Source organism: Ceratotherium simum, chromosome 15, assembly GCF_057802395.1.
Source record: "Ceratotherium simum simum isolate JZ-2026a chromosome 15, ASM5780239v1, whole genome shotgun sequence".
Taxonomy (NCBI): domain Eukaryota; kingdom Metazoa; phylum Chordata; class Mammalia; order Perissodactyla; family Rhinocerotidae; genus Ceratotherium; species Ceratotherium simum.
The window spans coordinates 20,771,639-20,795,244 of NC_141914.1; the positions used below are offsets into that span (position 1 = coordinate 20,771,639).

A 23,606-nucleotide genomic window follows, 5' to 3' on the forward strand; every position below is an offset into this window, starting at 1 on the left:
TGAAAATAGGAGCATCTTATCAAAGTCAAATTATACTTCAATAACATTGATTTAAACTCATGAAAAATAATCTGGTGGCACAGTGATTATTAGTCACATATAAAGTACACACATTTTCTACCTAGTGGCTATGATTACTTTCCTACTAAATGCAATCAAACAACAGAACTATGATCCTAGAATTTATGGAAAAAAGGTTAAACAAAAGCTCCAAAAAATTTAAATGACTGGTCCTCTGTGAGATCCACAAAGACCCTCATAAAAGAAAAAAAAAATACATGTACACGCAGGCTTTGTTTATGATTACAAAAAGGTCTGGAACAATGTACAGCAAAACCAGAGAATTCGGTGCATGGAGGTGAGGTAGGAGTCAGTTAAACACTTCTGCATTGTTTGAATTTTTACGCCTAGGATACATTACTTTTGTAATTTTAAAAAAATTATAATACAAAAATAGAGAATTTTAAATGAGTTTGTTATTTATTTTTAAATAATACATGCATACTCCATTTAGTGCCATCCCACATAGTATGGAATAATTACGTGGTTATTTGTTTCTAAAACAGTTTTCAAAAACAAAGAATCTAATATTCCATTAAGTACACAAGAGTTTCAAGTATAGTCCACGGACACATGAGGGTCTCCCAGACCTTTTCAGAAAATCTGTGAGGTAAAACCTACTTTCTTAATAACGGTAAAATGCTATTTGCCTTTCTGCCTGTGTTGACATTTGCACCAATGGTGCAGCAGCAGTGGTGGGTGAAACTATTGGTGCCTTAACACAAGTCAAGGCACTGGCACTCAACTATACTCAGTCATTGTAGTCTTCACTGTCACGCACTGACAGTCAAAAAAGAAAACCCAGTTCCACCAAAGAATGTCTTTGATGAAACAATAACAGCCATTTTACTAAATATTGACCTTTTATAATATTCTGTGTGACAAAATGGGTAGTAAAGCAACAGAAGTCACTTATGCTGCATACCAAAGCAAAATGGTTGTCCCGAGGAAAAGCACAGTGCAACTGAGCTCAAAGCTGAATGAACTGGCGGCTTTTTTCATGGATCAGCATTTTTACTTGAAAGAACAACGCACAGACACACTACAGTTATTCAGACTTAGGTAACTGGTAGACATGTTCTCAAAACCAAACAAAATAAGACTACCACTTCAAGGGAAATGACTGACAGCTATTTGTTGCCCATGATAAATTTGGAGGAAATATTAAAATTTTGGAAAACTTGTATCTGCCGTCATGACTTGAACAGCTTCTCAATACTTAAAGACTGTTCTGATGACATCAATGGTGATATTAACAAATGTGATTTTTTTTTATATTATATACTTTGATATATGTGAACATTTGTAAGATCTGCATCAGTGAACCAATATTTTCCAGATTATCAATGTATAACGTTACCAAAAAATCATGCATGAATAAAAGATCCATTCAATTTGCAAGATAAACCAAGGGATTTTAATATAACAGAGTCAGAAATGTTTATTGATGTGGTTTCTGACTCTGCATTGCAACCAATCTTTAAGAAACTCTTAACTGAGTTTTGATGGAATATCAAAGAATATGCAAAATTATTTGAAAATGCTATCAAAATACTCCTTCCTCTTCCAACTACATATCTGTGTGAGGCCAGATATTCCTCATATGTTTCAACCAAATCAAGACAACACATCAAAATAAATTGAATGCAGAAGCAGACAAGGAAATCCAGCTGTCTTCTAATGAGCCAGACATTAAAGAGATTTCCAAAAATGTAAAACAGCACGACTCTTCTAAACTCAAACTTTCTCATTTTTAATTTCTAATATGGTAAATACCGATAGACATATCCACATAAACAAAAGCTCTTCGTGATCCTCAATAATCTTTAAGGTGCCAGGAATCTTTAAGGCCAAAAGAATCTGCACTACACTGTTAACACATTCTTCACAAGTTCTGCATACTGTCTTAAGTCTTGGCCAACAGGTGCTGGTAGAACAATCTATATTTACACATGGCAATATGCATAAGTGAACTGCACTACAAGCTTTCTTCACCAAGGAAAGCCTAAAACGCCAGCCTGATTTGAACATGTTCTGCAACAAGTGATGTTGACTACACTTCAGTTTCTCTTTTTGCCACGTATTTTGTGTTCTGGCAAATGATCTTGAAAAAAAAGGGGCTGACAGAAGTTGTATAACTGGTAGGGACGGACCTGGTCCAAAGAAACAAAGATGAAGTATTACGATCAATGTTTGATGTTACTTAGGGCATCGTTGAGCACATGGTCGAGGATGTGGCTATAATTAGTAGAAGACTGTTGACATTTTGAGAAATATAAACATCATGGCCAACCGAGAGGATGGTCCACAAGGGAATGAATCATAGCTGGAAGAAACTATGGCTGGAAATATGCAGATTTCAGGAAAAGGGAAGGGAAGGAGAGGGGAAGGCACCTGACAATCCCCACTGAGGAAATTACAACGCCTCCACGTGGGACTGATTTAGTTAATGCTCCTATTTCTAAAAAAGCATCTCCAGTACATTACGCACATGATGTGGAGAGAGGCAGGTTGAGCTTAGACTACACGGGGTGTTATTTTAATTAGCTCTGTTCTCGGGAGACTAGTTCTAACATACAGGCCCTTGGGACTAAGAATACTAGACACGGAAATGGGAATCTTCAAGGTTCTAAATGAATTCCCAAAAGTCCAAGATCATTCTTTATTGCACAGAGCAAAACCTTCATAAATTCCTTAGGAAAAAAATCTCAAAAATGGATAACTTCAAAGTTTTATGATTAAAGATAAGCTATGAATCAATTTTGAAAGATCTGTAAGTACTGCATTTTTAAACAAACTTCAAAAGTCATAGAATTTGAAAAGACTGTGAAAATAGATCTCTATCACCTCTGTTCCACAAAACATATACTAAAGTTTACAGATCAATTGATGCGGACACAGTCACACCAAATCACTGAAGAAAATTTTAACAAAAATTCTCTTTTTCTTTAAAAGAGAAAAAAACATTCTTTTCAGTTACTCTAAGTACACAGGATTACCACTTATATTAGTAACCACTCACTCATTTGTTCACAATTATCTACCATGTACTCACTATGTACCAGGCATGGTAGAATAGTCTTTTAGAGAAAATACACATACATACATACATACACACACACACACAGAGAATTATATCATAAACTTCATGGAACAAAGGGAAAATATTAGCATAGAACTATGTCTACATTCTCACATACCCCCACCAAATGCCCAGCTTTTAAGGTGATTTCTGGGTCTGCCTGCTTGGCCCCAGGGTTTTTATATGAACCCTCAAAATAGGCAGAACTAAATCATTGGGAAGAGCCATGAATAACTAGATTTATTTACCTTAGAAACTGATGCTACTAGCAGAACATAACATCCTCTAAAATGGAAGGAGAGGATGAGCAGGAAAGAGGACAGAAAGGAATCAACATTACTGAGAATACAGGAGTGAGAGAACAGAGATTTTACATGAGTAACTGCTGTGAACAGGCAGACTGTGGGTAAAAGGGTTCTCTAAGTTTGTTTACGTTTCCACTCGTGTGATCTTCAACAGACTTTGGTAAAAATTTAAATTTCTTTTTAATTTTTTAAATATTGGATTAATGAGTCTTTTTAGACTGGGCCATTACATTAGAGTTACACTCACAATGTCACACTGTGTTATTACATAGTTGTGACTCTTGGTGAAAAAAACAGCACTGAATTTCCAATCTTACAAACCTATTATACTTTAACCATCTATCCCAACTCTAAATCCTGATCCACTATCACTCATTGCCACTGATGTTAACCTAATTCTCTGAAGATTCTTCCAAAGAACTCTATGTGGTACAAGAATTTCCTGAACTCAGTGCTTCTGGCATCTCGACTGCTTTCCCGGCAATGCTTCTCTACATAAAAGTGTGCATCTAACCCTGTCAGTGTGTTCACCCTCTCAAGACCAAAATGCTAAATGAAGAGAAACCAGTAAGTAGACTTCTGGGATTTATTATTGAATAGACTTTTTGTTCACATTGTCAAATTTGTATTGGTTTAATCCTATTCCATAAACACAAAAATGTTAGTGATATTTATTAAAATGTGATCTTCCTGTAACACAGGAGTGAGGCAGAGCGACACCATACAGCACCTATGTAGTGTCTGGTAATGGTAAGGATGACCTGGTATCAGATCAATGGCTGAGTCTATCATTCATGAAATTTGGAAACCGATTTTCTCTCTGTGACTGACTTCACATTTCTATATTTTAAAACCATCACAAATGCAAACTACTACTATAGTCTCTTTCTTAGGTGGTAGGAAACGAAGTACAGAGAAAATCAGTCACCCAAACTTTAACAAGAAAGAAAACAATCCTTCCACAGTTTAGTAAGATTGGGTTAACTAACAAGTTAACTAATTAACTTTTCACTTTTAAGACCAAATTCAGCTCAAATCAGATGGTGTTTTGAACACCACCCAAGAAATGACAACCTCTCTGAAACCAGTTACTCTCAAAGTATGATCACGGGAGGATTTCAGAGCCTCCAGATGGTCTGAGGGCTGCCCGCAAAATGCCAGGGTGAGATGTTTGAGTGCCAGGCAGTCCTCGTCCAACAGAGGAGGGGACGTGAGGTGACTGGACTACCAGAAACCCAGCAATCCTACCTCAAACTGCCTAAAATATAGGCATAAATTGGTATCATTCGTGTGGATAACAATAGATTCAGAATCCCTCTTCTAAATAAACTAGTTATAAACGAGAATTTTAGTGGGAACTCCACAATTTGCCCAACTCTCTCCCAACTCAGCTAGTACTTCCAGTGCCTTGTTCTGTATAACTCACCGCAAGTGAAGAATCTTGTGTACCAGCACATCACCTTGCTCGACACTAAATCACATGGCTTAAGGATGAAGCTTCAAACGAGACTTTTCATTATAAATGCTTCCACTATCAAAGTAGGAAAATACATTTGAAAATGGGCCACATACTGTTACTGGGGGGAAAAGTCTTTACCCATTACATCATTACCTTGGGTCTGACAACAGTTCTAAGCATAACATTTTAGAAGCAGTTGGTGATTTAATATTTAAACTGCTTCCTGAATAGTCCCTGTTGAATATACAGTGTACTAAGCTTAATTTCTCTGAAATTTTCATCCAGTGGCTGACACCTTTCCAGTAGGTCAAATTACAGACTTTTTACTAAAAAGTGAATCCTTGCAAAACAGCTACATAATTAAAGTTAGAGTTAATAAATTGAAGTTTACAATAAATTTTTCATAATGCTAACATTGAGGCTCATAATTCTTTTCATTTTCATTTCATTTTATGTGGTCTTTTCTTTCTTTTGATACATTTTCTCAGATTCTGGCAAGTTATCTGCTATTTCAAGGAATCACAAATAGTACAAGAAATACTTTAGGTATATTTAACCCATTGGTAGAACTATATAAAAGTCAATTTTTCCATTCAAATTCCCTTTGAATTCCCTTTGAAGAGATTTAAACAAAAATAAAAACAGAAATTTCTTGACACGCATTTTCTTTCAAAAATTGAAGAGACTCTCTCTTTCTACCTTTGGTGCATTCTCCCATTGTAGTGGCTCCTGCTACAAGGGTTATCTATCTAGCATCCATTTCCCTTCTCCCCCTTCATAACAAAAACAACTTTGTTCAGATATCCAGCCCTTCCCCCATCATTCCACACTGCAAATCCTAGGGATGGGCTCTAATTCATTCAAACCAACTCTGCTGTTGACTGGTTTGAGAATGTAACTCAGTCAGGACATGGTATTCTCCCGCAGATTCTTATGCTAGGCACAAGTAGGCACTCAATAACCGTTCACCCTCTTCCCTACCTCGTCTTAAGAAAACTGAGTATCAGTGGCCTTTCCATGGCCTACTGAATAAATCCCAAACTCAGCATTCAGGGCTCTCTACTATCCTTTTACGACCTTTTTAGTCCTTTCTCCTTTGCACACATCTCCTGCTCTAGCAGCTAGAGGTTTGGCCTTTCAAGAGTATGCCCCTGCACTTTCCACTTCATATCCTTTGTCCAGGCTCTTCCTTTGGCTAGGAAACCCCAACCACTCCCATCTCAGCCAGTTCAAATCCTACTCATTCAAAGTCCAGATCAAAAGTAAACTCTTCCAGGAAGTCTTCTTAGATATCATCATTAATAAATGGCACTCATCATATAGTCCTTGTATCATAAATCATTTGTGCATGCTTCCAGCCTGTTTTAAAACTGCAAACTCCTTAAGGGCTGTGCACAAACTTGTTCATTTGTCTTCCACCACCATCCCATCCCACCAGACACCCAAATGCAGAATGGTAGCTCAGTAAATATTTGTTGAACAAATGAACACATTTGTTCATTTCTGAGGGTGAAAAGGGCCTCTACAGAAGAGATTATCATGAAGGCTGAAATGTCCTTGGAAGTCTTTAAAAACATCCTAGGATAGCTTAGGAATAGTTCTGCTGAAGGAAAAGAACAAACCAGATGACCTTGTAAGGCTGCTTCTGGGAACTACATTAACTCTCTAAAAGTACTGCCTAATAATTCAAAAACAAATACACAAACGCTATTTACAAAAAGAGAGTGGCATTTATTGTAATATACAAAGGTTAACAACAGATTTTTTTTTACCAAAAATTTCAGCTGTTCTTATAGTAAAATTTATAATATTTTCAGTTATGTCCAAGGTATTGCAAAAAAAGCTCATTTGTTCTATCTTATTTCACACCTGAAGGAAGCAGGACAGAGAAAAATGTTGGCCCTCTCAAACCGGTAACCAGTCAAAATTAATTTAGAAGCACATGGAGACGTCATTTAATTATTATCTACACATCACTTAAAATATACCTATTGAACTCCAGGAAAGTTAGCTGTAATTTTGATGATTTCCTTCACTGGCTTCTATGGAAAAGGTATACAAGGGTTTTGTATTCCTTTCTCCCCTACTAAATGAATTTGTACAATTTAAGTCAGCCAAATAGGTTACTATAAGTACTTTATCTATAGGTACATTATCAATTCAAATAAGGCCATAAAACTACGGGAAACATACTGATATCTCCAGAAAGAACACGCTTAACCAAATATTCCATAAATCATTGAACCTGCTTTTGAAATAAAACCCTTCAGAATAATCTCAATAAATCTCAACAATCAATTAAATGGGGCAGAGAACTTTATTCCACAGGACAGTGCACTTATGAAAGAAAAGTGCACCGTATAAGATGAAAATCAGAGTTTAAATATGATGGCTATTCACAGAAAATTAAATGTAAGAAAGATTAGAGTAGAAAATGAAATTTAAATAGGTTTTTTTAAACCATTAAGACAATTAAACACACGTTTATTCCTTTTGTTCTAATATTGTTATATTCTACGTATTTTTGTAAGTCAATTTAAAACCTTGGGAGAAGAAGCTGGAGTATAAAAAAATAAATTCTTGTTTTCGAATATAGTGTAGCACACAGTATAGTTATTTTTTTTTTTAAAGGTCACATTTTCAGTCAAACCTGTATATGCTTGTTAAAGGTTATGGTAAAGCTACAATTTAAAGTTTTCTAAATTATTTTAAAGGCATCTCTAGTTTTCCTAGAGCCGCCTGGTAACGGAAATTGATTCTAAAAACTGTTTCTCACTGGACCCAGGAAGCACGGGAATTCATTATTTAAAAAGGCGCAGAGCGGGGTCAAAGTCAGGTTCAGGGTCGGCGGCACCCGAGCAGCGGGTGTAGTCACCTCTGGATCAGGGAGCACCTGAGCCGTGCGGGCGCCGGGGAAGGAGGCGCCAGCGGAGCAGCCGCAGCGGGCGGGCGGGCCCCGACCACAGCAACGAACACGGCCCCGGAGAAAGTTGGGCTTCCAAAACGCGACACCGGCGAGAAGGCTGTGTGCGGTGCCCAGACCGCGTCTCCCCGGGCCCGCCGGCCCAGCCTGGCCCCGGGGGGAGGGAGGGCTCGGGCTACTCACCGTGCAGAGAGAGGAGCAGCAGGGGCGCCAGAGGGGAGCCCCGAGAAGTCATCCCGGGGCCGCAGGGAGCGCGCCCGCCGCCCGCCCGGCTCCTCGTCGCGGCAGCAGAGGCGCGGGCCGGGCTCTCGGCGCTCTCGGGCAGCCGGGTCCTCGCAGCCCCGCCGCCCGGCCGCGGTCCGCCCGCCGGGGCTGGGACCGTCGGACGCGCAGACCAGGCAAGTGCGGCTCCCGCGTCGCCCCGCTCTGCGGAGGCTGAGCGGCCACCAGGCGCGTCCCGGGCTCGCCCCGCAGCGCCGCGGCCACCTCGCGCTGCCCCAGGCCCCGCCGGCCCCGCGCGCCGCCCGGGGAGCACTCCCCGCAACTCTCGCCCAGCTCCTCGGGCAGCAGCCCGGCTCCGCTCGGCTCCGCGCCGCCCCCTCGCCCCGCTCGGTCTCCCGGGCAACCGCGGCTCCAGCGCGACGCCTGGCGGCCCACCCGCGGAGCGAGCGCGGCGCGCAGCTGGCGCAGCCCTGGCCACCTGTGCGCGGTGCCGCACGCCCGCCCGTCCCCCGCAAGGCCGCGCGGGCGCCGGGAAGCGGGGCGGACGGCCGCCTCGGCGCAGGCCGGGCGCCTCCCTGCCCTGAACGCTCCGCGGACAGGTGGTGTCAGCCTTGATCGCCACCGAGCGCTAGGAGGGACTCTTCCACAGCCTTCGTGCAAACCAGCAAGGTTCCTTTCTGTTGCAGTTTTCAGATGGTTTCTATTTGGCCATTTCACTTTCTCTCAATCCTCTCTTCTGTAATCTAAATAATCTGAAAGAACCTGACTCTGGCAAAATTGAGAATTGATGAGGTTTGTTCTATTCTAGAGCTTTTCTTTCTTTCTTTCTTCTTTCTGACAACTCTTTCTTCCTTGAAAAGAGCGTAGGGGCGCGCCGTGCTCCTCACTCTCCATTCCTATCAAAGAGACTGCTTATTCTCTTGCTTCTTTAGTAAAACTTGTGTCAACTTCTAGTGTTTAAAAGTTTCTGTTTTAAATGTTTAAGCTTTCTTAAACTAATTTCAAGTATTTTTTAACTAGTGAGGAGGTGATTTTATTGTGATGGTTGTTATTTTGGTTGGGTTTTTATTTTTTGTTTCTTGTTTGTTTTGGTTGGGTAGGAAGAGAGACCTTCGTGGCATCTGAAATGATTTTACTTGAATATCTACCTACATCTCTCCCTATAAAACCTAATCTTCATTTTTTTCCATTGAGGTCTCTGGTTTCTTGCTGCCCATAGTCACTTTCTGCTTCAGTTTCCAACCCGAGCCTTCTAAATTTAGGACATACCTGTCCAGAGAATGTCAGACCATTCTGGTCAATTTCTACAGCAGGATAGACGAGGATTCTTGGGGCCATTCAGAAATTCTGAGCCTCTATCTGGCAGATACAATCTTCCCAGGGCAACTCGAATGAAAATAGTCTGCGCAGAAGAAAGGCAAATATGTAAAACGTCTATACATTTGGACAAAGATTGGAAAATATATGTAAAAATGAAAATAGCATCAAGATGGTGGACTTATGGATGCAGTTTTTCCTTTTTGAAAATGTCGATGTTAAAATTTCAGGGAAAGAAAAAACAGAAGACATTAAGAAATGCCAATCACCTTTAAGAAGAATACTTTGAGAAGACGTAGTTTGATTATGGATCAGAGATGCCTCAACTTTGCTCGCTATTTCCAATTTGCTAGAATCCCTTACCAGATCTCTAATGGCAAGAAAAGAATGATATGACAGTATAAAGTCTTTGATATTAATAATAGAAGTTTAAAATTTCATATATGATCTCATCACTGGGCTCATTCTCTTTCTTTTAAACTCCAGGGCAAGGACTAGATTTTTTTCCTTCATCCAATTCAATTCCTTGCCTTGTCCTGTACAAATTCCTGCATTCTAACCAGTCCTAAGCAGGGCATAAGAGTAAGTCATACAAAGCTGTCAAGTGGCAGGTACTACTCAGAGCAGGACTTTGCTTCACTGTAATCTCAGATTTAAATATAGAGATAGAATATTTATTCTTTAATTAAATAAATAACCTAATAATCTAGCCCTGAAAAGCCCTGATAAAGCAAGTTACCTGATATACTTCTTAGCACATCAATTCAGCAAAAAATTACTGAGTATCTACACTGTGTAAGGCACTGGGCTGAAAGTTAAACATAAAGTATAAGATTTGATGGCCATCCTTAAATAACTTCCGATTGTATATGGGATGTATCTGCACTGTCGTGAGTCAGCAGAGAAAGAGAGCTCTTCTGCCTATGTCACCATAGTGTACTTCTGCCTTCCCCAAGAGGGGCTGGTGAGTTATAAAGAGAACGGAGTGTGCACAGTTCAGTGGAGCAGCCCTTGTAATAGAAAAAGAAGTGTGGCTTCTGAAGGGAGAGCGGGGGCGATCAGATTTCAGGAGGCAATCTGGCTGCCCAGGAGCACGGGGGCAGATGGTAGATGGTGGACTCTAAGGAAGCAGATCTGGAGTACTGGGAACTCCAAGTGCTGTACACAGAGACTTCCAAAAGGAAAATCGCTCAGGAAACAAAGAAAAAATGTGCTGTTTAATTCACACAGATAATACCACTGGCATGTATTTTGAGTAAATTTTTTTATTAGTAATGATGAGTTTCACCAGCTCTTTTATGTTAATCTGCCTTATGACCACAGTAGGATTTCTTTAAATCTCTTAAGTATTCTGAGTGCTAAAGCAACAGACAACATCTTACGTTTGTATAACACTTTATAAATTTCAAAGTGCTTCCACATATATTATCTGATTTGATCTTCACAGCAACCCCAGGGGGTCGGTAAGGCAAGTGTTATTCACATATTCACGTTATTCACATAGTAAGATACCGAGTCTGAAAAAGATCAAGGGACAGCTCAGGGATTGAAAAAACCAGTGGGCAGAACTGGAACCAAGGTCTTCTGACATTCACCCTATAGTTTTTTCTACCACATCACAAAGTCTTTTTCTTTCATCTCTCTGTAGACCAACATCTAAAGAAATTTATATTAGCCATAGTGTCTTAAAGCTGGCTGTGGGGAACGCTGCAGTTGCCTCCCCAACATTTATCCCACCTCCCCGCATTACCATTCTGCCCACCACCACTTACACCCCACCCCGACATGAGTAGCTGTAAAATTGGGATGAGGTTGGCCCCACCCCCACCGCTAGGGGAGCTAGAGTTGGTCTGTCTGACCAAGGAAGAACTGAAGAGGGGAATGACTGGGACAAGGACCCCTTGGTGAGACTCTGCTATAGTGTAATAATAATCATGGCTCAAAAATATTGGTGACATGGGAATACAGTCAACTTCTAAATATCTAAATATGGATTATTCAAATTCAAATCTTAATCCTAGACCAGCGTCTGTCCACCACCCATCAAAATGCAAGATCATCTCTTTCCACAGTTACTCTGCATTCAAGAATGGAAAATTAATTTTATCATTTGCTCAGGAGAAAAAGAATTAAGAAAGAAAAATGATGGAGAGAATTATAAGGCTTTTCCAAGCTAAATATAAATCATTTTTAATGAGATTTGAAATTATAAATACCACCTATTCCTCTGCATTCATATATATAATTAACAGCTAATTGCATTTAAGTTTTTGAGGCTGTTTGTCTATGGAATGTTTTATAAGAACATCATTTTTTTTTTTTTTGTGAGGAAGGTCAGCCCTGAGCTAACATCCATGCCAGTCCTCCTCTTTTTGCTGAGGAAGATTGGCCCTGAACTAACATCTGTGCCCATCTTCCTCCACTTTATGTGGGACGCCACCACAGCATGGCCTGACAAGCAGTGCCTCGGTGCGCGCCCAAGATCTGAACCCCGGGCCACCAGCTGCGGAGCGCACTCACTTAACCGCTACGCCACAGGGCCGGCCCCATAAGAACATCATTTTTTTTTTTTTTTTTTTTGGCGAGAAAGATCAGCCCTGAGCTAACATCTGATACCAATCCTCCTCTTTTTTCTGAGGAAGACAGGCCCTGAGCTAACATCCGTACCCATCTTCCTCTACTTTATATGGGACGCCACAACAGCATGGCTCGACAAATGGTGCATTGGTGCACGCCCGGGATCCGAACCTGTGAACCCCAGGCCGCCGCAGTGGAGCGTGCCCTTAACCGCTTGCACCACCGGGCCGGCCCCAAGAACATCATTTTTAAAGTTAGAAAATTCCTTTTTGATCTTTCTTTGAGCCAGTAACTCATTCCGTAACTATTTTAACCCAGCTGCTTAAAACCATATATAGTCTAGAGTAGAGGTTGGTCCTTTTAGAAGTAAAATTTGAGAGGAATTCTTTCCCCTTCCCTTTTATTAAGAGGCAATTAATGCTGTAAAATAACAATAAAGGGGTGGAGAAGATAATAGTGGAATCGTTAGAGTAATTAACAAGCCGGTAAGTGTTTATTGCATGTTAAGACATAAATAGACCATTTAATATTTTAACATCCTTCTCAAATTTTGGGTCAGTTTATAACCTAGATATATTGAGGGGCCCACCCCATGGCTTAAGCGGTTAAGTGCACGCGCTCGGCTGCTGGCGGCCTGGGTTCCGATCCTGGTCGCGCACCGACACACCGCTTCTCCAGCCATGCTGAGGTGGCGTCCCACATACAGCAACTAGCAGAATGTGCAACTATGACATACAACTATCTACTGGGGCTTTGGGGAGGAAAAGGGAAAAAAAAGGAGGAGGATTGGCAATAGATGTTAGCTCAGGGCTGATCTTACACACACACACACACACACAAAAACCTAGATATATTGACAGCTTAGTTTTCTTATATCTGTTTCTGCCCACTCCTCTGGTAACTCTTGCTAGATAGGATTTACACAAAGTTAACAGCATCACCATCCCCCTCGGCATAGCCTAGTCCCTACCACCATTGTGAATATCGCTGAAGCAAAGTTTTGCAACATCTTCATCCATTTTGGGAAAAGCTGGCTCTTTTCCTTGAAATCCTTTTATTATGAACACATTTATTTTTAGGCAAAGTGCCTCTCTGAGAGGGCCCATTGTGACAAAGTGCTACTGAATGCATTCTAATGGCAAATTTTAAATGGTACCACTATGGTGTTTTTTGTTTTTTGAGACCTGTAACATTTTATTTGTTAAAAATTAACAGCTTCAGGGTCTAGGCCTGGTTGCCTAGTGGTTAACTTCAGGGCACTCTACTTTAGTGGCCCAGGTTTGGTTCCCAGGCATGGACCTACACCACTCATCTGTCGGCGGCCATGCTGTGGCAGGGGCTCACGTACAAAATAGAGGAAGATTGGCAATAGATGTTAGCTCAGAGCAAATCTTCCTCAGCAAAAAAGAAGAAAAAAGAATGAACAGTTTCAGAATAGATCTAAATGTAACTATTCCAAAAAACACCAAAAGTACAGTGTAGACCGCTATGTTTTTTAGGACTTGAAAACAGCAGTAGCACAAGAAGCATTTTCTGTCACCTGAAAATCTTTTGTATTCTCTTTCTCATAAGGAAGATAATTTTCAAATATTCTTCAAAGTCTCTTTACTAGTATTCATTAATCTAAACTAATCTGCTTCAAACTCTGTCATTTGATTTTATATATTAGGGTATTGGCAATCAGTTATCTCAGTTTTTTCAAATTCTGATGAGTTTTTCACAGTTTAAAGTGTAGTTCAGACTTTCATTTCTGACAACAAAACAGATTAGAGACCTTGACTTACAAATAATGTGAAATTGGGGCCAGCCCTGTGGCATAGTGGTTAGGATCGCATGCTTTACTTCGGCGGCTCGGGGTTCGCAGGTTCAGATCCTGGGTGTGGACCTACACACCGCTTATCAAGCCATGCTGTGGCAGGCGTCCCACATAAAGTAGAGGAAGAGAGGCATGGATGTTACCCCAGGGCCAATCTTCCCCAGCAAAAAGAGGGAAATTGGCAGCAGATATTAGCTCAGGGCTAATCTTCCTCATAAAAAAATGAAATTATATTTTTTTAAATCTTAAATGAATTGATGAGCTCTCAATAAAATATAAAAAAGTCAAGCCAAAAGCTAGATGAAGGAAGGAATCCTTCTACAGTCTATTCTCAACACAGCATCCAGCATGATCCTATTAGGTCAGATCAGGTCACTCCTTTGCCCAAGGCCTTCCAGTGGCTTCCCATCTCACACAGGGTGAAAGTAAAAGTCCTATCTACAAACTACATGGCTTGTGTTAGATTTCTATTACTGCGGTAACAAATTACCACAAATCTAATTTGCATAAAGCAACACAAATTTGTTATCTTATAGTTTTGAGGTCAAAAGTCCAAAATGAGTCTCACTGGGCACAGATGGCAGCAGGGCAGTGTTCCATTCTGGAAAAGCCATTTCCTTACCTTCTCCAGCTTCTAGAGTCCACCTATTTTCCTTGGCTCATGGCCCCCTTCCTCCATCTTCAAAGCCATCAACATCTGGCCAAGTCTTTCTCACACTGCCGTCTCTCTGACTCCCTCTCTCCTGCCTTCTTCTTACATTTAAAAAGTGGGCCCACTTGGATAATCCAGGATAATCTCCTCACCTCCAGGTCAGCTGAAGAGTGACCTTAATTCCTTCTGCAACCTTAATTCCCCTTTGCCATATAAGGTAATATATTCACTGGTTCTAGGGATTAGGAAGTAGGCATCTTTGGGGTGGGGGGGCATTATTCTGCTTACTACTAGGACCAACTTGATCTAGTCCTCCATTATCTCTCTAATCATTTCTATTTTCCCCTCACTCCCTCTGCTCTCACTACAATGACCTCCTCAGTGTTCCTTGAACAAGCAGGAACATGTTTGCCTCAGAGCCACTGAAATTGTTCTTTCCCTAGAATTTTGCACAGCTCTCCTTTCAATTCCTTTAGGTCTTTTCTCACATGTCACCTGAAGTGAGGCCTGAGCTGACCATTCTATCCAAAATAAAAAGTTTAAAAGACATTTTAAAATCTCTTTCCCTGTTGTATTTTTCTTTTAGCACTCCATCACTGACACATTCTTATGTTTTACTTAATAATAATCTCATTTGTTTATTGTCTGCTTCACCCAATAGAAACAATGAGGATTTTGATCTGTTTTATTCATTGCTGAATTCTCAGTGCCTTTAACAGTGCCTGGCACATAGTAGACACTGAATAAACATTTTGAATAGATTAATCAGTGAACAAAGCAAAATTTCACAGGATTGAAATCAATCAGAACACATTCTCTGTGTTCATAGTTCACCATAATGATATTAAGCTGAATATCAATAACAAGATAAGTGTACACACATACACAACACACAGACACATTTGGATATCACCTCTAAATAATTCAAAATCCAAGAGGAAACTATAAAGGAAACTAAAAAGTATTTAGAAGAAAACAATAATAAAAATATTTTAGAGCCAGCCCTGATGGTCTAGTGGTTAAAGTTCAGCACTCTCACCACTTCGGCAGCCCAGGTTCATTTCGCGGTCACGGAACCACACCACTTGTCTGTCAGTTGCCGTGCTGTGGCAGCAGCTCACATAGAAGAACTAGAAGGACTTACAAGTAGGATATACAACCGTGCACTGGGGCTTTGGGGAGAAAAAAAAAACAGGAAGATTGGCAACAGATGTTAGCTCAGGGCGAATCTTTCTCTGCAAAAAATTCTTTTATCAAAACCTGTGAAATGCAACTAGAATATATAATTGGAGGTAAACTTAAAGACTTAAATGTTTATATTAAGATGTTTGACAAAGAAAATAAAATAGGTCCAAAGAAATTAGAAGGAATAAGATAATAAAGAGATAAAATTAGTAAAATATTAAACATGTAATAGAGAAGATCAGCACAGCCAAAAGTTCGCACCTTGAAAAGTTTAATTAAATTAACCAAACTCTAGTGAGACTAGTCAAAATTAAAAATGAGAGAGAGCTCTCAAATAATATCAGAATAAAAAAGGAGGCATCACTTACAGATGCTGAAGACATTAAACAGGTAAGGAGAATAATGAACAATTTTATGCCAATAAATTTGAAAACTTGGAAGAAATGGACAAATTCCTAGAAAAATATAACTTACCAACACTTGCTCAAAAATAAACAGAAAACCTGGAGAGTCCCATACAAGTGAGGGAATTGAAACAATAGTTTAAAATCTTCCCACAAGTAAAACCTCAGATACAGAAAATTTTATCAGCAATTTTTACCAAATATTCAGAAAACAAAAAATTCCAATTTTTCGGAAACTATTTAAAAACACAGAAAAAAGAGGAAACACTCCTCAACTCATTTTATGATGTAGCATTATATTGAATACCAACTATTGACAAAGATAATGGGAGAAAGGAAAATAACAGGCCAATTTTCATCATCTAGAGAGATGCAAACAAATATTAGCAAACCAAGTCCAGTGATATATAAAAAGGATAATGCATCATACCAGTTGGAGTTATTTCAGGAATGTAAGACTGGTTTAACATCTGAAAATTAATGTTATTCACTACATAAGAGATTAAAAGAGAAAAATCATGTGATCATCTCTTTAAGTGCCCGCTGAAGGCAAGGCTTTGAGAAAACTGGTTGCAGCTCCTGGAGAACAGTAAAAGCAGCATAAAAAACTATGAGGTAGGTGACCACTTTTAATGGCGGTACACCGCTTACAGAAAGAAGATGGGGCGAGCCCGGCAGTGCAGCAGTTAAGCTCACATGTTCTGCTCCGGCGGCCCAGGGTTCACTGGTTCAGATCCTGGGCGCGGACTTACTCACTGCTCATCAGGCCATGCTGAGGCGGCATCCCACAGAGAAGAGCTACAACTCTACAACTATGATACACAACTACATACTGGGGCTTTGGGGAGAAAAAAGAAAAAAAAAGAGGAAGATTGGCAACAGATGTTAGTGCAGGGCCAGTCTTCCTCAAAAAAAAAAAAAGATAATATGCTTAAATCTCTAAATTCTGGGCTTAAGGCCTGGACTGAAACTCAGGTGCTTTCTAAGAGTGTGCTAAAAGAACCTTATCTCTTGAAGATTCACAGTTGAAATAACTATGGCCTCATAATCAGTTTCTGAAATAAGGTCTGTAGCCTCTACATCTCATTCCTTGCTGTGTCATTTATATATATAAAATTTTGACTTTCTATTTCTTTCCTTTTCCCTTACCCCACTAATTTATTTATGGTGTGATGGTGGCAGGTAACCTTATAGTTAGTCCACAGACTGAAGAACATCAAGACAGAAGAACAACCCAAGTAGGAGAATGGATATCACCATTGGAATTAAATCTGGAAACTAACTAATTATAGACTTCAGGTTGTCTCTTAAAGTGGAAGAAATGAGTGATTTTTCAGTTGTAAGAAAGATACATGCATTATGTATTTTTTAAGTATAAACATAAAGAAAATGTATTGGTGGATGTTGGGCATCCAAAGGGCGAGACTCTGAGGAATTTTTTGATTGCTAAACAGTTTTTTGACTGCTAAGCACCAAAGCCCTCTTGCAATGCTCAGAGAATTCCCCAAAGTTTGATTCTCAATGGGAAGCAGAATCACGTTCCACTGCAGAAGCCATAAGTGCTTCCCCACCTCCCAGCAACCAGAGTGCAGTCACATAACATCAGGCTTAGCTAGTTGGAGAGGCTCACATCTAGATTGTAAGTCTTGAGCAGGTGTCACAAAAATTCAAAGATAAGGAAGGGATAAGGGACAAGGAAAGGGTAAGGTATAAGAATAAGGAAGGAATGAGGAAGAATTCATTCCACTGTCCACTGACCAGAGGCAGTTGTGGCTATGGTGCCAGGTGTGGCTTCCAGTAGCTGGTGCCCACAGTGTTGGTGGTGCCAGGAGCTGTCTGTGAGTCCTCATTGGACTGTTCCTATGGCTACCTAGTCTCTTTGGTTGCTGCTTGTTTTCTGATCCTTTAGACTTCCCATCTTTTCTATGAGCTACCCAACATCCTGGACCTTTTCTGCTTTAATTAACCGTCATCAATTTCTGCTGCTTGCCACCGAGAACACTGTCTTTAGGATTAAAGTGTTCTGAGGTTCTTGCCTTTCTAGAAGGTGGGTAGAGATAGTCATTAACTTATACTTCAAATGGGGTGAGGAAGGTCCTACTTGGTTAGACCCATCAGAGAAGATCTTCCTAAAACTGTAACGTCTAGGCCAATAATCAAAAGATATGAAGGAATAAGCCATGAAAAGAACCAGAAATTTCAAAAAGATGGCCTCCAGTCTGGTAACATATATGATCAACATGTGGATCAGAGCCAGTGTCATGTGTACATTTCAAATTTAAATTCAATCCATATTGATGGCATACTTACTAGGGCCAGGCACCAGGCTATTTGCTTTAATGTACAAAGTCTCACTGAAGTCCTCACAACAACCCTGTAAGATAGGTAGTTTTACCCCATTTTTCCAGATTAAGAAAATTGAGATTCAGAGAAGCTTTAAACTGGTTGGTCAAGATCATAGAGCTCTTAAGTAGTAAAATCCAAGTAATAAAATCCAACTTTTCTGACTCTAAGGCCAATATTCTTTCCACTATATCCTGATACCTCTATTTGAATTAGCAACCTGATTGACAATTTGGAATTAGTAATATTTCTGCTACTTTTTAATACTAAAGAATTGTTTTTTCAGATTTCAGCCTGTCTTCTGAATCTGTTCATGAACACCCTTCCTTAAAAGACATAGACTTACACAATTAAATGGCTACCACCCACTGAAAAATTAATCTAAAATTTTGTATTTAGAAGCTTGAAAGACTTAATAATACCTGGATTGTATGTGCTATTAATAATAAAATCAGTAATAAGCCATAAAAATTGGAACTCAAAAACAGTGAGCCATGCTATGTTTCTATGGTAACACAATGAGGAAAATTAGATGGCCTAAAAGATATTTTAATTCCAATAAGTTGGTTCACAGCTTTAGTATCATTTTAGAAAAATCTATATATATCTAATCATTATTATTACCAAAATCCACATACTGATACCATGTGTCCCTAAAGGAAGAGTACATTTAGAATCTTCTTGTACAGTATTTCAGATCTTCTCAGCCCTACCTCTTAATCCAGCCTCTGCCGCAGGCTTAGATCAGCTTCTCACAGGTATAACCTAACAGTAACTTGCTTCACTGTGCCCTGCACCAAGTACCTCTCCCTGCTCAGGAGCTTCTCTGGCACTGCTGCCTGGGACACTGACAGGAATGTTGTGGCACTGACACGTGCAACCTGGAAGCACAGGGATGTCAACACTTATGGGGCCACTCTTGACCAATGTGGGATGGGAGCCAATGGGTAATCCTACTCCCTTGCCTTCTCCAAGTGGGCAGTTCTTAGTTCATCGAGCTCCTCAGCGGGTCCTGCTCTGATCAACAGCAACCAACAGACGACAAATACGTCCTTGACTGGCTTTTCCTCCCTCCCTTTTTCACTTCTCCATCAATTAACCTTGCTCCCTGAAGTTACTTCTTAAATAAACTAACCCTACATAAGCCTTTGACTCAGGATAAACTTTCAGGGGAACCCAGGCTAAGAGAACTATCCTACATAGATTTTATATATCTGTGTATATAGTTCTTACTAAGATTTGACTATAGTTTTTTTTAATAGTCAACTCTTTTCAAATTACACATCAAAACAATGGAATAGTACACTTCTTGTTCTAGAGATTTTGGCAGCTCTCTATCGTGTCTTTCTTGATATCTAGAATCAAATAAGGCAAATAGAAAATATAGCTTTCGCATTTGAAATTCTAAGTGATAAAAGGTTTGCTGAATTTCAACTCTGCTATATATTATTAATAACCTTTGGAAATTCACTTAACCTCTCTATGCCTCAACTATCACCTTTATAAAAATGGATTATAATTCCTACTTCACAGATTGTTATAAAGACTCAATGAGGTAATATATGTAAAAATGCCTATTACAGTGCCTGGCAGATAATCAGCCTGGCAAGTAATGTTAGCTGCAGTTATTATTACCATAAATAGTAGATTATTGATTTTATTATCTATTTTATCTGATAGTCTGTCATCATGAGAATACAAATATCCATTTGGTGGACTTGGTATTTCTACCAAAAACCTTTTATTGCATTGTATTTTGCAGCCATAAGCAAATATTTGAATTCATTTAATGCTTGGAATCAAGACATCTCCACAGAATAAACTGAGCAGAACTCTGTGTGGATCTTTGAAATGAGAGACTTCAACGCATTATTGCTTTATCAAAGACCTTTGCCTCACAGCCAACCCTGCCATGTCCTTCCACCATTACTCAATGTACACAGCTTTCCTGCAGTCCTTCATCAATTCATCAAGTACAGAAAAACCCCACTATGATGTATTGAGTGCAACTAAACAATTAGATCATGTAAAACGCACAGTCCCATTATTATGAGGTTAATAAAATGCCTTGGTTAATAAATTGGCTAGCTGACCAGAATTCCAGAGGTCCTGTTGCTGGATCCATGTCTATTCTTGTCCTACTTGGTGGCACTTCAAACCAAAGCTTAGCTATTGATGGGAGTGTTTCTGGGTCTTGTATGAGTTGGTACTTCCAGGGCAGCCTCAGTGATTCCAGGAATAGTGAGTTGGCACTTGTTTCATCAGCTTGATGCAAGAATACTGGGCCATAATATACAGGGACACACCTCCTGTTTCCTAAGACAGAACCACCTGCCATTTAACCTTCTAATCTCATTCACCCCACCACATCCTCCTTTAGAAAGTTAACACTTTAGCCTCCACCTCCATATCCTCCCATATGAAAAAAGGGCTGAACACAGGACAGGAATTGTCTATTGCGTTATATACTAATTCTCACTATTGATGGGGCATATTACAATAGGGTTTTACAATATTTATTGAGAGTATACCATCTCCCAGGCTCTGTCCAAAGTACTGGTGATACATTAAGTAGCAAAAATTGAAAGGTCATTGCTATGATGAAACCTCCAGTTTAGTGGAAAAGGCAGAAGTTTATCACATAATCCTACAAGCAAATGTTAACAGTGGTATGAAGGAGAGAGACTGGGTGCTACGGAGGCCTGTAACCGAATTTAACATAATTAAAAAGATCTGGAAAGAGTTCCCTGAAGAAATGATTCCTTTACAAAGAGTGAAGGTTGACCAGGCAAAGAGAAAGTAAATAATTTCTGGCACTGGCAATAGAATGTGTAATGAAGATGTTTTGGAACAATTAAAACTAAGCATTTTTTAATTCTCCTTTGTAAATCATGTTTTCCTGCCATTTTTACCTCCTAAGGCAAGCCATGAGTTTTGTTGTGCACAGGGAAGGATAGAACAGGCACCTAGAAAAAACGTCCTTCTTCTGCTTTGAGAACAATGATTACTTCTTTGAGTCCACGGCAAGACTGCTTTCTTGTAGCCGGGATTGAAGAGAGGGAAAATTTCTACCTACTTTTGTTGTTGTTCTTGTCGTTATTGTTTGTAGTTTTGTTTGTTTTTAATTCTAATAGCTCCTTTTTAAGTATCAAGAGACAAGGCAGATGGATTCAAACAAAGAGATTCTATTGTGAGTCATTTGAAGACAGGTCAGAGGATGTTACAAGAACGAGGTTCCAACCCCAGAAAAAGGGAAAGGGAAACTTTTCAAAGGAGAACCAGGGAGAGACAGAGAGAGAGAGGCCAGGAAATCAATTCTGAGTGTCCTCACCTTCCTCGTAGTGTACAGCAGTTCAAGGAGGCACTGCTGCAATTCAGCGAATGGGTGCTGGAAGACAAACGGCTAGGAAAAGAGTCTTGATGGGTAGGCCAGAAGATGGTCTCACAGAGCTGCACATGATCCATTATAGTGGTACAGAAAGGACAGGTTAGAGTCATCATGTTCTTCATTGAGGGAAGGGAGGGCACTCTGAGATGCCAAGAAAACTGGTGTGCAGAGGAAGCCTGAAGTTGGAATGAAGTGACCACAAATGAAAGACTACATCCAAGTCAGAAAGAAGTTCTCCTACAATTTTTTTCTGAAAGCTTTATTATTTTACCTTTCACATTTACGTCTGCAATCCATATGGATTTGATTTCTGTGTATGGTGAAGTAGGGATAGCCAGTTAACCCAGCACCATTTATTGAAAATAAGGAAAAGCCTTTCCTTTCTACAGTTCAGCATGTGGTGTAGCCTGCATAAATGAGATAATTGAGTATATGTGGGGTTTTATGCCTCTATTCTGTTCTCATTGATCAATTTCTCAATCCTAGCCCCAACACTACACTGTAGGTAGTATATATGTAAGTCGTATAGGTCTCTAATAGTCTTGACATCTAATATCAGCTTTGTTCTCCTTCTTAAGACCTCCTTGGCTACTCTTGGTCGTTTGCATTTCCATGTGAATTTTAGAATGAGCACCTCAATTTTCACAATAAAATCTCCTGGGATTTTGATTGGGAATGTGTTGAAACTATAGATTAATTTAGGGAAAATGGTATCTTTACAATATTAGGTCTACCAATCCAAGAACATGTCATATCAATCAATGTATTTAGGGTTCTTTCATTTCTCACAATAATATTTAGTAGTTTCGTGTCCATTTTTAGTTAAATTTATTCCTAGGTGTATGATGTTCTTTGATGTTATCGTAAATGGTTTCATTTTTCACATTTCATTTCCTATTTGGTTATTGCTGGCATATAGACAAAAATTAACTCTTGTACATCTAACTTGTTTCCAACAATCTTACTAAATTCATTTATTAATTCTAATAGTTTGTCTGTAGATTCTTTTGAATTGTCTACATACACAATCATGTCATCTGAAAATAATAAGTTTATTTCTTCCTCTTCAATCCTTATTTTCTTCTTTTTCTTACCTTATTGCACTTCCTAAGACCTCCAGAAAATGTTGAATGGAAGTGTTGGTAGTGGGTCTCATTTTCTCATACCCAATATTAGAGAAAAGTTTTCACAATTTCATCATTTATTATGATGTTTCCTATAGGTTTTTAATAGATATCTTTATCAAATTAAAAAAATTCCATTTTATTCCAAGTTTTCTAAGATTTTTAAAAAATCACTGTGTCTTAAGTTTTCTCAAATGCTTTCTCTGTATTTGTTGCAACTATCATGGATTTTCTTTTTTCTCAGCAATGTGTAAATTACCTTAATTGATTTCTATAATACTAAACTACCATTGTGTCTGTGAAATAAATCCCACTGGTCATGATATATTATCCTTTTTACGTATAAATGGATTTTTTAATGCTTTATTAAGAATTTTTGCATCAACTTGCGTGATAGAGATTGGTCTGTAATTTTTCTTTTCTTGTAATTTGCATGTCAAGTTTTAGAGTCAAGGTTAAGCTGGCTTCATAAAAAGTAAGGAAGTACTCCTTTTTTTCTATTTTACAAAAGAATTTGTGAAACATTTGTTTTATTTCTTCCATAAATGTTTGTAAGAATTCACTTGTGTATCCATCAAACCTGGGATTGTCATTATGGAAAGTTGTTTTTTAATGAAAAACCTTTTTAATAAACATAATACTATTCAGGTTTTCTATTTCTTCTTCTGTCAGCTTTGATTAGTAGTAGTATTCAAAAATCTATCCATTTCATCCAAATTTATTGGTGTAAAATTGTTCACAAAAGTCTC

General features: G+C 39.2%; 1 protein-coding gene across 3 annotated transcripts in view; it reads right to left on the reverse strand.

The window, feature by feature from the left end:
- IGSF11 (immunoglobulin superfamily member 11) overlaps positions 1–8,315 on the reverse strand; it is a 115,639-nt gene extending 107,324 nt beyond the window's left edge. For all 3 annotated transcript variants that reach the window (XM_087439645.1, XM_087439643.1, XM_087439644.1), the window contains exon 1: positions 8,013–8,315. In XM_087439645.1, the coding sequence (XP_087295771.1) occupies positions 8,013–8,064 (52 nt within the window). In that variant the 5' untranslated portion in view covers positions 8,065–8,315. The remainder of the gene's footprint in view (positions 1–8,012) is intronic.
- Between the last annotated feature and the right edge of the window lie 15,291 nt (positions 8,316–23,606).